The 15,026-nt window shown below is 36.4% G+C and overlaps 3 protein-coding genes across 3 annotated transcripts in view; 1 reads left to right on the top strand and 2 right to left on the bottom strand.

Annotated features, from left to right (window-relative positions):
- LOC140923425 (transcription factor HES-1-A-like) overlaps positions 1-15,026 on the top strand; it is a 36,669-nt gene that overhangs the window by 2,747 nt on the left and 18,896 nt on the right. The window contains exon 2 of the mRNA XM_073373520.1: positions 14,673-14,765. The gene's annotated coding sequence lies outside the window, so the exon portion shown is untranslated. The remainder of the gene's footprint in view (positions 1-14,672; positions 14,766-15,026) is intronic.
- On the bottom strand, positions 1,482-2,542 carry LOC140923247 (beta-2 adrenergic receptor-like). The gene has a single exon (XM_073373331.1). It carries the CDS (start codon positions 2,403-2,405, stop codon positions 1,530-1,532), a length of 876 nt encoding a protein of 291 aa, XP_073229432.1. The 5' UTR covers positions 2,406-2,542; the 3' UTR covers positions 1,482-1,529.
- LOC140923360 (alpha-1A adrenergic receptor-like) lies at positions 7,009-10,530 on the bottom strand. Its single transcript, XM_073373453.1, has one exon. It carries the CDS (start codon positions 9,694-9,696, stop codon positions 8,698-8,700), a length of 999 nt encoding a protein of 332 aa, XP_073229554.1. The 5' UTR covers positions 9,697-10,530; the 3' UTR covers positions 7,009-8,697.

Genomic DNA, 15,026 nt, shown 5'->3' with positions numbered 1-15,026 from the left:
CGTTTGGCCCGCGAAAAGAAGCGTTTTAGAGAGGGCAGTTTGTCATTTGGCTGCGTGGGTGTAGTGATAATGTTTAACGTTTAAAGTAGAACGGGCCAAGCGGGCCAAGTGCCTAGTGTGTCTTATTTCTTATGTCATGAGCGATTATTGTTAAGTTGTAGCCCATTTATTAGTGACTTTTAAGACCAACGACGCGACGGCAACGAGAACCTCGCTTAAAAAGCAAATTTGTGTTCTTTCAGTCTTTAAAATGATTATTCCTACCCACTTACTTTGTCAATTGTAGACGAACCCTCCTGAAGTTGAATTCCAAGGGACCATATCGAAGTTCAGAAAGAGAAATAACATTTCGTCGTTGCTTGTTTGTGTTCTCCATAAAACGCGAATGCAATTACGTCGCAGTAGTGCGAAAACCGCAAAGAAATGTACCAAAAATGTGATGCACGTGCAAAGTTGTTGTTTTGGCTATTAAGACGGCATCCACTAGGACATTCAGTAATTTTGATTTTCAGTGGACAAAAATCTTGTACCAGAATAATTTGAAGCATATTGCATTCTTTCTTACATTTTTTGAGGGCTAAAGATGTAATAAATCATCTGTACTGAACACCAAAAAAATTTCTCCTGGGAGCCCGAAAAAATGAATGTCAAATTTTACAAAATTACAGCTTACACATGAAATTTTTAGAATTTTACCTGTATAATCACAAATCTTGTGAAATTTGACGTTTATTTTCTCGGACTTCCAGGATGAATTTTCTTTGGTTTGTACTTGAGATGAGGGACTATTACCGGACAAAAAAGGCGTTTCAAAACAAGCTACGTAGCAGTGCTGATCAAAGCACTTTTTGAATTTAATCGCTTTTTAAGTTTCAAAACGTCGTAACAAAGCGAATCATGTTCAATTCCATAAAAGCTAAAGGGAGGCTCATATCCGGGGGTAATTATAACCGGATGTTTTTTTTTTTGGTTACAGTTACAGGTAAATGAGCCTATAACCCATTTACATGTAAACAACAAAAAAAATACGTCCGGTTATTAGCCAGCCCCCCTCCCTCTCCCCGAATATAAGCCCCCGGCTACGACGTTTTGAAGCTTAAAACAGCGATTAAATTCAAAAAGTATTTTTATCAGCTCTGGTATGTAGCTTGTTTTGAAACACATTTTTATTCCAGTTAATAGCCACCCCCCGAAGATATACAAACATATATTGCTCTTCAGTGAAATACGTTCTACCCAGAATACAAGTATTTACGTACATACATGCATGTTTTATTTATTTGGAGTCTTATACGATAACTAGTATATCAACTATTTGCAAATAACTAAAATTACAAACAGCAAAAAATTCCTAACCGTATATGGCAAATAAGGTATTAATTAATTAAGTCCTAGAGTATTTACTTTTTGCCGTCTTCCCCTTTCCTTTTTATTCCAGTTATGAGCCCCCCTCCCCCCCCCCCCCCCCCGAATATGAGCCCTCTTAAAACCCCTTACGCAGTTGTTGTATAAGTTTACGGTATTTGGATTTAACTAAAACACTTGCAGAGTCTTCGACGTAAGTCTCTGGTGACAAGGATGTAAACTATTGGGTCAATGGCCGCTACAGCATGGGGTAATAGTCCAACTGTCACGCTAAATGCCTGAGGAAAGATAAAACACGTTGGACAGTGAGCTTCCAGAACTGTTATCATGTAGAACACACCCCAGGCCATTACTATAGGAACTAAGATGACTAGGGTATTAAACGAAAGTTTGATTCCTTTGGCGATATCTTTACTCCGTCTTCGCGACAAGCCGTGGATGTCACGTGACCTTTTCTTAGCATTCCAAGCACATCTGCAGATACTCAGATGGGCGAAGATCATCGCTAACGCGGGGATTCCGAAGCTCATGATAGTCAAAGTTGTCATAAAAACTGTGTCAAAGACTCTTTTATACATAAGGTAGCGGGCCACACTAAGTCCGAACATAATCAAGGAGTATACCCATATAAAAAGAGTTGCTTTTCGAGCACGTGATCTCGTGATCAGCTGTTCGTATCTAAGAGGGCGAGTCACCGCAAGGTACCTATCAACGCTTGCAGCAGTCAGGCTAAGCATCGAGGCCGAGCAGCACAACACATCAATGTTAACCACCACGATCTCGAGAAGTCTATCACTTGGATAAAGATCTATCATAACCCATGAGGCTAGGCCCGCAACCAATAGCAGATCTGTCACTGCGAGATTGAAAATAAAGTAGTTCGTTATTGTTTGTAGCTGGCGAAAACGGATATACGCGTACACGATTAATCCATTTCCGACCAATCCGATGATGACTATCAAGAGGGAAGTCGTAATAACTGCCATTGATGCGGTTGCTGTAGTATTGGTGTTGGTAGAGGTGGTTCTTGTGATGTTCATTGCGCTTCTGTGGAAATAGAATCAATGAGCTGGTGTTGAGGAAGTGTATGTCAGTCTTTTAGTACCCTAAACACCCTTCATTGATTGAACTTAGAAAAAGCGGGCTGTTATGAGATAGCAGCGGTATGCATATAAAGTGGGCAAAAGAGACAATGTGCAATCTTGGCGCAAGTGAAGTGAATTCCTCACAACCGATATCTTCTTGAGAATGCCCTGGTAGTGGGAGAGTGGGACTGCTTGAATTAAATGACTTTAACTTAAAAAAATAAATAGATAAATAATAATAATAATAATAATAATAATGATAATGATAATAGTAATAATAATAGTAATGATAATAATAATAATAATAATAATAATAATAAAAGGGAAGAAGAGAAAAAAGAAAAAAGTAAGTAAGTGAGAAACAAAGAAGAAACAAAGACAGAAAGAGGAAGAGAGAAAGAAACAAGGAAGAAAGGAAGCAAGACAGACAGACACGCAGACAAAAGGATAGACAGACAGACTGACAGACTGACAGACAAAAGAAGATTAGAGGAAAGGGAGTGAAAACTAAGGAAAGAAAAGAAAGAGAGAGAAATTAATCAATTGCAACCTCTCACTGTAGTTTAGATATTTAGTTTAGTTTTTGCCTTAGCGGCACACTCCATTGTTTTTTTTTTTTAGTAGCAACGTAGCGGGAAACCATTAGCCAACATGGCACAAATCGTGACTGGAATTAATCTGACTCGTTTTACGGAAGTAAATACGGATACATTTAATTAAGAAAGATGGCAGATCCCACTGAGATAAAATTTCGTTCTGAATCCAGAATCGATATTTACATTATTTATCTTAAAGTGAAAATCTGTATTATCTTCATATCCTTCATACCCTAGACCCTTCATAGGTGCAACTAATTTAAAGGTCAATAATGCTTAGCTTCAATTTTCTAAAGAATAGCATTTGTGCGATAAACAGAAATGCTACAAGATGACTGAAAAGTTAACACCACTTGAACATGTTATCCGAGCATGTTATGAGTAATAATAAAAATGTTGGGTAAGTTTGAAAATAAATGAAAGTCCAATGTTTAAAAATATCGTGAGGCAAAATAACATATTAAAAAAAAAAATTGCCGTCTTTAAGATTTCCTACCTTTTCGTTAAGGGTCTAACTGAACTGAACAAACGAGAAACTGAAAAGCTGCTTACGCTTAGCTTCCTTCGTTTATAACTCAACTGTATAATTAATGTTAATGCACGGGCAATGAGCAATTATTGCTTTACCGCGATATGATTGGGTATCGTCGAGAGTTGACAAGTGCGCACATCTCGATGGGTACACAGTATGTCATTAACGCGACGTTTGTTTGTAAAAGGTTTCAATTTGCTGTTTCGAGTAGATAAAACATCTTGATATTACTTGCATTAGAATTGTTAGCTTCTGTAATTAAATCGATAGGCGCCTATTAGGTACTGGAAAACTGGTGTTAGTATTTTAAAACTGTGTTAGAATCCATTAGGCTCGATTTCCACCCTTCTCTCTGCTTTGGTCCTGTTCCTCCTGAGAAGAGCGGGGCTCATTTCCCAAACAGCAGCTGGTAATCGAGTCGATGATAGGACCTCAAGATTCGAGAACGGAGACGGCGGAGCGGCGAAAACGTCGCTCTAAAAATGAATTCGCGTTCTTTCAATCTTCATCGCGATTATTCCTCTTCACTTATTACTCGCTCTCTTGGAGTGTGATCCTTTCTCGGGGTGCGTTAATTAAGCTCTGAGGCTTCTGAGTCACGATATTCATGCGAGAGCTGTGTCATTTCTTTTTTTTTCGGGATTACTTAAAAAATAATAATAAAAAATAATAATAATAAAAATATAAAAAATTATTCCACAATAGTATGAAACCTCAACTATAAGTGTATGTCTTTGGCTTTCTATAGACACTTAGTTACTCAGAATCTTTGTTTAAACTAACTTGAAATGATATTGTTTAAGGGACATAAACCTACCAAAGCTAAATACTAAATACAAATGCCGAAATTACTTAGCTCTTAATAGAAAGAAAGGAAAATATCGAGCACCATAAAGCTAGGGATATGATTATGACTGTATACCAGCAAGGTCCATTATGAATATTATATTAGGTTTTTAAAAGATCTAAGATCCTGAGGCCAGTAATCCGTAACATTATCTTTTAGAGAACTCCATAAGTTAGGCCCTTAAATGTCTACTCGATTTTAGTCCATATTGTATCACATTTGGGAGGAGATAAAATATTAGACCTCCCAAGGTCATATGGTGTGACACGTAAAAAGAAGAAGTGCTTAATATATGATGAAGCTAGATTATTTAATTCTGTTTACACTGTCTTGTTAAGTTAAAGGCAATATTTTGAAGTATTCTATTATACATTGTGGTCTTGTTGGCCATCGTTAATTGAGACTGATAGTCCTTATGGATCCTTATCTTGAAAAACGGGATCCATAAAGCTCGTTCATTTAATTTTTCAGGCTTATTGAAACGGATTCCAAATTGAAAAACTTGAATCATTGTTTCCAAGTTGAACCACCTGTGTTGTCGAAAAATCAACAAAAGGCGACCTGCTGCGATTTCCCTTCGCAATAATCATTGACATATTTTTTTATAGTTCTAAGTATGACAAAAGAGAATGCTTAGTTAGTTATGATTTTAAGTCACATTTTAGGTTTTAATATGCTCAGGGAAACGATTTGGTGGAGTCTTTTTGTTTTCTTGAGTAATGGATAATTACGACCATAGCCGATGAATAATATATCGATTAATTACGGTTCGGTTCTTGGCTGGTAATGGACTGTCATACAATGTTTGAATGAATTAGCGACAACCTGAAACTCATCTAAAACGCAAATCATGTAACAGATATTTCAAGAAAAATAGTGTAATTAAAGTGGAAAGCTCCCACCACCCCCAACTAAGATTCCATCGGTTTCTCAAAGAGCCGGCAAGTCTCACAAATTGCTAAGGTCATTCCTTACAGTTTTTCGGAGATCATGCCATTATTTTTGCTCGTCCGATCACCATTAATTTTTCACCTCTAATTGACTTTGTCTTGAATTTTGTCAAACAACGCTCAAATAAACAAGAAAGCGCTTAATTCACCAAAATTTCCTATCATGGAAATATGATTATTAAACAGCATTGTGATACTACTTCGGAGTAATTTGAATTTTTTTTAAAAATTTGAATTCAAATTCATACAGAATTTTTCTCTGTCACAGTAGATTTTGCTTTGTTGAAACTATTTTTTTTTGTCGTCGCCATGGTAATATCGATACCTCCAGGGTCCTTTCATTCTCGTCCCCCGGAGTGACGAGTAGGAGAGGACCCTGGAAACGAGAATGATTTATCAGGATTAAGACGCTTCACCTCTCCCCCAATGGAAAAACTCACAAGGCTTTGTGGGGTGGGGAGTAGTCCTGTTGGGTTGTATTGTAGGTTTATCTTAAACTTAATGCCTTCAATGACTGCCAGTTATGTTGGATAAAATCTCCATGCTGATTGCAAAAAATCTAATAGGCAACTAGCAATCAAATCTATTCGAAAGTGAATGATTGTGTTATAATTTTAATGTGCGACTGACTTGGATGGATTACAGCAGCGACAGCGATAGATCGCCTTGTTTGGCGATAGACAACTTAAGGATCGTAAATTTACGAAAAAAAGAATCACTACTTCTCTGGTACCTCGGTGGAGACTATGAATTAGCGCGAGTTAATAAATTAAAGATTGCGTGAATTGTGAATTATGATTCCATGGTCAACGTATAAAATAGCAAAATACACCTTTGCGATTTAGGCAAAGCTTATTCATGATGGAAAAGATAAGAATTTTAAAAAAAGTCCTGAAGAAGCCCGCTTAACATTATATTTTCTTTTGGTTCACCGTGTCGCCTGAAAGCCTTTTTGCGGTTTTCCATTTATTTAGTGCTTTCACTTCAGACTAGACAAGTATTGAACTGGAAATACAATATGGGTAAAATCGTTACATAACCATATTCAATTTTTTCTTTCCCGATTTAGACCCTGATATATTTGTTTATCTACATGAAATTGGCACTATGGCCTGAATTGGGAAAATAAAATGTCTTAAAAACATTCGGTGCTATTCCCGGATCTTCTAAAGGCTCTTGTGTATGTATATAATTTTCAGTGCGGTATACTGTTTGAGTGATTCCTTTTACCTGATAATTTAAAATTACACTATGACTTAAGAGCTGTTACTCTCTTCATTTGAATTTGATTGACAATCATCTTGATTTTGAGACATTTGTGCTCGCGTACGTAAAGGTAAAATTTGCTTCGTTGCACTGAAGTTTTTGTCATCGTAAATTAATGTTGATTGCTTTTTTGACTCAAAGAGACGGCTCAGCTTATCTTTAAGTTGAAACTGTTTATACAGCTAGTAGGAGTATTCCGCTGTAGTGTCACACCCAAAGCAAAAATAGTCCAGCCCATAATTATGTATGATTCAATTTAGAGCTTCTAATTAAACAATCATGTTGTTTTGAATGCACCCAAGAATGTATATAGTATATCCAATGTCATTAACCTGAGCGCTCCAAAATAAATTCAACAAAGTTCTTTCAATTATTTTATTTGCATATATGTGTCAAACTATTTTGCAATAAAAAACGAAATTGAAATCCTAATGGTACAACGGCTGGCAAATATTTAGAGCTGTTGCGAAACTACAAGTTATTCAATTGGACTTTCTTTCGTGACCGAAGTAATCATAAATTTAGGGAGTATTAATTAACGAAAAAATACATAAATATAAAAAACAACGTTATTACAGCAAATAACACACCGACGCATTCTCTACTGTTATTGATTGAAGGAAACGTCACAACTGAAGTTAGCACTTCATAAAAACTGTTTCGCAATCGTTGTCCTTTGTTAGCACAGTTTCTGACATCTGACACTTGAGTGATATCTAATTTAACGTGCTTCTACCAATCCTGGCATTAGATTACGAAGCCTGATTGGTTCAAAATGGGACTGTTCTCCTGAGCTCTCATTGAATCCTTTTGATACATTTCAGTTTTTGTCCTCGCTTTAAATTCTGCTTCTCGAGATATTATGTTGTATAGTGACTCCCTAAGCTCCTCATCATTTGCTCAGTCGAATCCAGAATATTTTGTGAAATTGCTCGACGATCAGTAGTTTTCATACTGAGAGATTATTATCTACCTTTTCATTTCTTAATTTTCAACGTCCCGGGCATTAAGATGTCAAATTTTGTACGTATCGACCAAAAGCAATTTTTTTTAACGAAAGAGAACAGGGAGTTCATTGTTTAAAATAAGAATTTGCTCCTCACGTGGAGACTTCCACGACCTCTACCTTTGTAAGATTTTTAGTATTGCTTTCTAAGCTTTGTGTTTCTTGGCTCGTTAATTTAGCAAAGAAAATTACTTGCAGTGCACGAAGCTGACAGATTGATGATTAAGCAGGAGCTACCTGATGGAAGCAATTCTCGAAGTTAACTTTTCGTGCTAGTCACTCCAAAATGCAATGAAATTGAACACGTTTTACTAAATATATTTCCACTTAAGCTAAATTAGAAAAACGTATTGGTAATAATAAAATAAAATGAAATGGAGTAAAATAAAGTTAAACCAAGAAAATCAGCCTTCTTTTGTTTACCATCTCATACCGTTTACACTCGTCCTGCCAAAATGGAAGATAAATAATCTTGGGTCAATTCTCCATCAGCGAAACAATAGAAAACATCGAGTTCTGTTTTTTTAGAGCTTAGTGTAAGTTAAAATTGTCTTACAAAAACCTTTTTCCTTTCCCCATTCTTAATCCATACCCTCGTAAATATTAAAGCCGATTAAAACAGTTGGACCCGAATATTATTACTGCCGAATCTAATTTACAATTGTAGCTCATTGACTTAGTAACAGAACTTTTCACTTCCTCTTGTTCCATGAAACCTGACCCTTTTGGATTCTTTTAGAAATTGACCCTTTAATTGTCTTGCTCCTTCTACAAAAGCAAGTGAAAATTTGAAGTTCGTTTGAAAATAAGAATATTGTACACGATGTCTCCTGTTACACCTGCTCTGTTAAGAAGTCAAATCATTGTTTGCTGTACATCTTGAATAATGCCTTGCCGTTTTATTGTCATTTTCGAAGACATTATTTAGTTTTTCAATATTCGGGTGATAGTTCTACTTCCACATTTAGTTTTGCTGTCTTGTTTTGTAACTCGAACGAACGCTGCCCGTTAATCCGTGCCTTCTACTCTATAGCAAACTTCGAATCAGCATCACATCTCAGGAAAGCGTCTTTCTGGATAAGAAACAGGTGAAGCTTGAGTCGTTGTCGCTTTTGTCGTTGAAAGGTGGAATGTCTCGCTCACGAAAAGCGGGCGATTGTTTCGCCCGAACCAGCTAAAAATGATCTTCCTGTAGTCTTTTGTGAGGAAAATGTATATGATCGGGTCCACAGACCCCAAAATGCTCCCCATGTTACTTATAATCCAGTCCGGTAATATTGTTATGCAATTTTGGCAATATGTTTCGACTACGCTGATGGTATAGAAAGCAGTCCAGAACATCAGGAGTGGTGCAACAAGAACAAGGATATGAAAGCCTATTTTAAGGTTCTTGGTGAGAATATTCGTCGTCTCGTTCGCACCCTGGTTTTGGTGTGGGTTGTGCCGCAGGTGTCTAGAAGCGATAAGGAAGATTTTGATATAACAGTACAAAGTGATAGCCAAAGGGAGTAGCAAATTGCAAAAAGCCAGTAAAGCCGTATAACCAAATTTGAAGACCTCCTTATTTGGCAATTCGCTGGTCAGCCCTAAAAGCGCAATCACCGCTGAATGAAACCAAATGTAGGCGATGACGAGAAGAGCTTTTCGCCCGGTGATAAAAGTGGTATAGTGCAAAGGCTTAGTGACGGACAAAAAGCGGTCATAGCTGAGCACAGTCAAGGAAACGATGCTTGCCGTGGCGCAGAAAACCTCAAAGATGGTTAAAAACAACATATATTCCGTTACCTCTCTTAAGGTTTTTAGGTTGGCTTGCGTTGCTTTCCAAATGCAAAGGAGCAACAGCAACATCATATCACTGATGGCAAGGTTCACTACATAATAGTTATTCACTGTGCGTATTCTTCGGTAGAAGGCAAAGGCGAAGCATATAAACGAATTTGAACTAAATCCCAAGATTATTATCACATACTCTGCAATTCTATATCCGAGAGCGTGCGTGCTTTCCCCAGGATTTGGCAAGGTAGTATCGTTTCCTTCAGACGGGTTCATCCTGAAAATAAGGTCCACTGGTTGACGAAGTTGCCGTTGCTTTCTTTCTTCTTAAAAATATATCTTTTTTCTTTTTCCTTTTCAAACAGAGACTATCGTGTGATGACAGAAGGAGTCCTTCATCAAAATCGCTCCTGGAAAGTCATTAGTATTCCTGCTACCAGCTCTATTACCAGAAATTTAAAAGGTTTCACAATTCTTGCTTCGTTCTACCGCGCCTTCCAGTAAATACGTCTAGTTTCGAACCGATTTGATTCAGGCGAAATCCGTTTAGCCAGGGTTTTGGTCTTTTTCGGTTTTCATCGCCAACATCATTTGTTTATATAGCCTCAAAATGTCAATCCCAACTGTCCTCGGTGCCCTGCTGTCATTCGCAGCGGTCATACTTCTTAAGTATATTTGTATTTATGGTAATACCGTTCACTCTCAGTGCTTCCGATATCCCATTACAATCTATGGGTTTATCTGCAAAGAGGTGCCGGTTAAGCGACTTGAAATTCTACAAACTTTCGCGGACGTCAATCAAATGATCGATACGAACAAGTGATAAAGAACTCTTCATCCACTTACGGCTCTCTGTCTCAATGCTTGGTAATCTTTGAGATCTGAGGCTCATGAATTTAGCAGGGGCGTTTTGACGATGTGTTTTAATTGACTAGAAATGACGTCTATTGTTCATGAACTTATTTCTTGCGACGCTCACAGGTGAAACGGATCGAAACTCCCCCCACTAAATTAACATTCACGCAAATATCCTGATGCTAGGTAAACATTGCTTTGTCGAATCTATCTTCGAAGAAAAACAACATGCATTAACAGTTTTGTTCCGAGGACACGATGTTCTCTTTGACGTTGGTCACTTGCGCCACAGACTTTGCCATTTTAATATTTTTTGTTTGACTTCTTGTCATAAACTGTCAGTTTTTTTTTTCATAAGTTAAAACAAAATTCATTTCCAGCTGCTTAACAGAAGAATTCGACACTAATAACTATCTTGTTTCGAAAGTCTCGTGAATATCTCCTTTCTGTCAGCTCCCAAATCACTTTAGTGTTACTAATGTAAGATTTTTCCTTCCAAGTATGTGTGAGAGAGGTGATCTTATAAATGTGTGTCTACCGGTTTGCTATCTACTGCGTGTAAATGAAATTTGTTGGAAAAGTTTCATAATTTCTCTTGAGTGACAAAGTTCAGAGTCCAAATTAAAATTTCATTTAAGCGAAATACATTTGGTCTATAAACGTTTTATGCGTCTCTGACAGACATCGGTATACGTTAATTGAACTCTTGGCATACCTAAGTATTGCACCCAGAGGCAAGCGGGATTGAATATAACTTGTTAGAAATCTTCCCGTAAAATGTGCCTGCGGTATAATATTGCGTTTACGCTGATATTTTTTGGCTTGTTGGCAATGATGATAAGGGGAATGAGCCAATAAATTTTTCATAAATCGTCATTTGTTGATATTCGTTTAAACGAAAGTCATCTGAGGAAGGATGCTGTCATCTATAAACAAAGAACTTGAAATTAAGATGGCCTTTTATTACCCCCAACATGTTTTGGGTTAATAACGGCATTTGAATATTCAGTTTAAAAAAATAAGTTTACCTGTACTCTCAATAGAATAGAGTTAATCAAACGTCTAGTTATTTACAACGCTTTTCTTAGGCGTTCTTATTTCTTGCGGTAAGGCATATAATGTGTTTTTAGCGTTTTTTTTTCTTTCGATATAATGCTATACATGACCACTCAGAGACGCTTGAGAAAGGTTCAATTTTATCCGTGGTTTGAATTTTGTTTCTGTTTGTTTTTGGGAATGATAACGTATGCTCAGGGGCGGATCCAGGGTTTTTCTTAGGAGGGGGTGCACTCGTCTCTTGCTCTACTTCAACACCAATAAACCACATAGTTTTTTTTTTTGCAAAATACCAGTTGTATTAGAAAACCGCAGGTCATCTCGGGGGGGGGGGGGGTGCGCACCCCCTGCACCCTCCCCCTAGATCCGCCCCTGATGCTAATGAGTTTGAGACTGCGAGCGTGAATACGATTCTACAGAGACCATTCATATGATCCAACTTAAAATAGATCTTCCCTCTTGGAGCTACGTTTTTGAATTTTGTTGTCAGATGAAGCACCGATGATATATGAAATTTCAAGTTTCACAATTCAAAAAGGAAAAGCTGACGAGCAATGCTTAATCCTGTGTCAGTGTTTTTTTAATTAATACACGGGAAAATTAAATACTGAAAATGTATTATATCTTCTTTGGGTCACTTCCTGTTGTCTCGTCCATCACCATTGCCATGTTGATAAATATCTGGGTAAATTACATGTTCATGAAGATTTAGAGTTGAAATTCGGTCCATCAATTTTTTCGATAAGGTTAATATGAAATACCGCAATAACATAAAATTTAAGGGAAAAAGCAAACGCAGAAACAGACAGACTAAAAAAATAAAACAAAAAGTAAAGAAACAAAACAAAAGCAAAAGAACCAAAAAACATGCTTAAGCACTCAGAACCTGGTCACAGAAATGTTACCCAAGATCTACGCTAAGCAAATAACGCTAATTCTATGTGCGTTCGACGCCTTACGGCTTTAGGTGCTATGAACACAAACGCTGATATGTGACTTTGCCCTTGCTTAGTTTACCACCTGCAAAATCAATCGCCAAAGTATGCCACTTCGTCTGCATTGACCGAAGCTAAGGTGAAGGATCTATTGAAAAGTTGTTGGCTTCAAAAAATAAAATAAAAAACCTTCTGACGGTTTTCACTCGTATTATTTTGGTTATTACTGCAATAAGTTATCATTAAAACCCCAGTCAGTCACACAGTTAAAACTACAGACATTAAGGCAATCATATTCGAAGAATACATAACGTTTGTGGTCTATTAAAACTTTTGTCAAGATTTCATCTAACATTACTGGCAGTTATTGTCACAAGCCATTTGCTACAAGGTTAGCCCACAATATAAAACAACATGACCACTCCCCACGCGACAAACCCTTTTGAATTTTTTTGCAGTTGTGGGCAGGGGATCTTTATCACATCGACCTGACAATTAAGCATTAATATTTGTATTCTAAAGCGTCTGGTTTTTGTATCTATAGTGCAAGTGCAATAATGCTCAGTGGAAGACAAAGGAAAACGAAAATAATGATGACGATAATAATAATATTAATAATAATAATAATGATAACGATATTAATATTCATAATATTAATAATATCAATGACAATAATAATAATAATAATAATAATAATAATAATAATAAAATAACATTCGCCTTGTCATCAAGTAAGGAAACAGAGAAATGAATTTTGACCGAACTTACTCTTTATGCGCTCTCTTTTGGATAGAAAATTATCCTTCAAAGATAATGTGCAAACAAAAGACCAATACATCTTTGCTCTTTACTGGCTTCTACTTTGGTCATAATGAACTTGCGTTTCTCAGGTTTAGTTTTTCTTTTGTCACGTAACCTTCCGCACCTGTATTTTTGCAATTTTAGTACCTTTTGGCATGTTGGACATTCAATCCAAATTTTCGGACAGTTACAAGGGTGGGGAAGTCGCGCCATACTACGAACAATTCAGCGGCTTTAAAACCTAATAATCGCAAGTTTTTTTGAGATTATTTTGCTTTTAAAAGAGTTCAATTCACTCTTTGAATTTTATTTCAATAATGAACTATTTTTAAAGTTAAGTTTTAGAGACGTCATACCGCCATCTGGCATTATTAGTATTATTAATATTATTATTATTATTATTATTATTATTACTATTATTATTGCTATTGATACTATTATTATTCATAATATTAATGATATTAATGAAAATGATAATAATAATAATAATAATAATAATAATAATAATAATAATACTAATAATAATAATTATCGCGTTCGTCGGAGCGCATCCCAATACGGAAAGTAACAAGCTTCCATAAGACAATTTCAAAGTAATTTTATCTAAAATTTACAAGGTAGTTCTGTTACCATTGGTGTCGAAGTTGTTTATCATGCATTATGTTTTGTTGTTGTTGTTTCTGATCACTAGCACACTGTTATTATTCTTATTTTCCTCCATCTACACCAAATAATATCCCAGTTAATTACGTGGCAGTTTATGCGTAGACAATCTCCTTTCAATTTTATGTCGGTATCGTTGTGCTTTATATTAAGAAAAATGTCACCTATTCAGTCCTTTCACCTTATGACCTAATGCAAAAGATAAAGACAAAGATCCTTAAAACATTCTTACCCTTAATACGTGATTTGGCGCGTGAAAAGTGCCATCCATGTGTTTTTCTAGCCAACTTTAGATCATCCCATCACTTCTGCTTTGAAATGTGTTGGTTTCAAATGATTGTTTCGTCACCGAATAGTCAATACAACTTAGTCAACTTACTAGATATTAAACTGATAACCGAGAAGATAAAGGAAAGGAAGGAAGATATGTTTTACCTCGAGGGCAGTTGAAATTAAAATAAAAGGCGCCAAGTTAATGTAATATGGGAATCTCTTTCCCTGAGCAAAATATGAACAGTTTTTGAGTTCTATCTATTTTTTTTCCAAAGTAAAAAGGGTTATCCAGATATGAAAAGGTGGACAAATGAATGCATAACACACAATTAGTTTACAAATCAAAACTACTTGTAACTAAAAATAGTTACCTAAAGAAATCTCCAGACTGGGTTTTCAGTCGTGACTCTACTTATCTTTAGGGCGTGAATAGATGGCACAATATTGTAAACATTTTCTTAGTGATTAACGACTCTTTCTACCTCGTTAGTGAATAAACCAAGACATTTTACCTTTTGAAATAACGAATAATGAGAAATTTACGACCCAGGTAATATTTCCTCATTGGCACTCGATGAAGGACTACGTGCTAAAATGTAGAGTTGTTTATTTAAACATAGAATATTGGCCGCAATTATGCTAACTTGAATTCACTTGATTACTGTGTAGGGGAGAGAGTAAGATGTGGTAGACATTGGCTTGACTTCAGTGAAACAAGAATCCTTAGTCTGATCATAGTGATACTGACGACAAGAAAGCCAGGTAAGAATATTAGACTAAAAGTAGCACAATGTACCTCGAAGTATTCTATAAACGGTCATTATCACGTTCTCCTCACGACAATCGCTTCCTTTCCAGTAATTAAAAGTCCATGACAAGTCTCAATTGACCCACGTTTGATATAATAAATTCTAACACGACGCCGAGGCTTTCTGGTCGTATCTCTGCATTTGGTTTGTTCGTTTTTTTCAGGCTCTAGTCTCTGCTAGGAATTGCGAGACAATGGAGGCGTGAAAACGTGAA

The sequence above is a fragment of the Porites lutea genome, chromosome 13 (assembly GCF_958299795.1).
Source record: "Porites lutea chromosome 13, jaPorLute2.1, whole genome shotgun sequence".
Lineage (NCBI taxonomy): Eukaryota > Metazoa > Cnidaria > Anthozoa > Scleractinia > Poritidae > Porites > Porites lutea.
Note: the sequence above shows the minus strand (reverse complement) of the source record. Positions and strands in the feature narration are given on the sequence as shown.

Bases quoted from the DNA above. Each gene is read 5' to 3' on its own strand.
- LOC140923360 (XM_073373453.1), bottom strand. From the start codon at position 9,696: ATGAACCCGTCTGAAGGAAACGATACTACCTTGCCAAATCCTGGGGAA.
- LOC140923247 (XM_073373331.1), bottom strand. From the start codon at position 2,405: ATGAACATCACAAGAACCACCTCTACCAACACCAATACTACAGCAACC.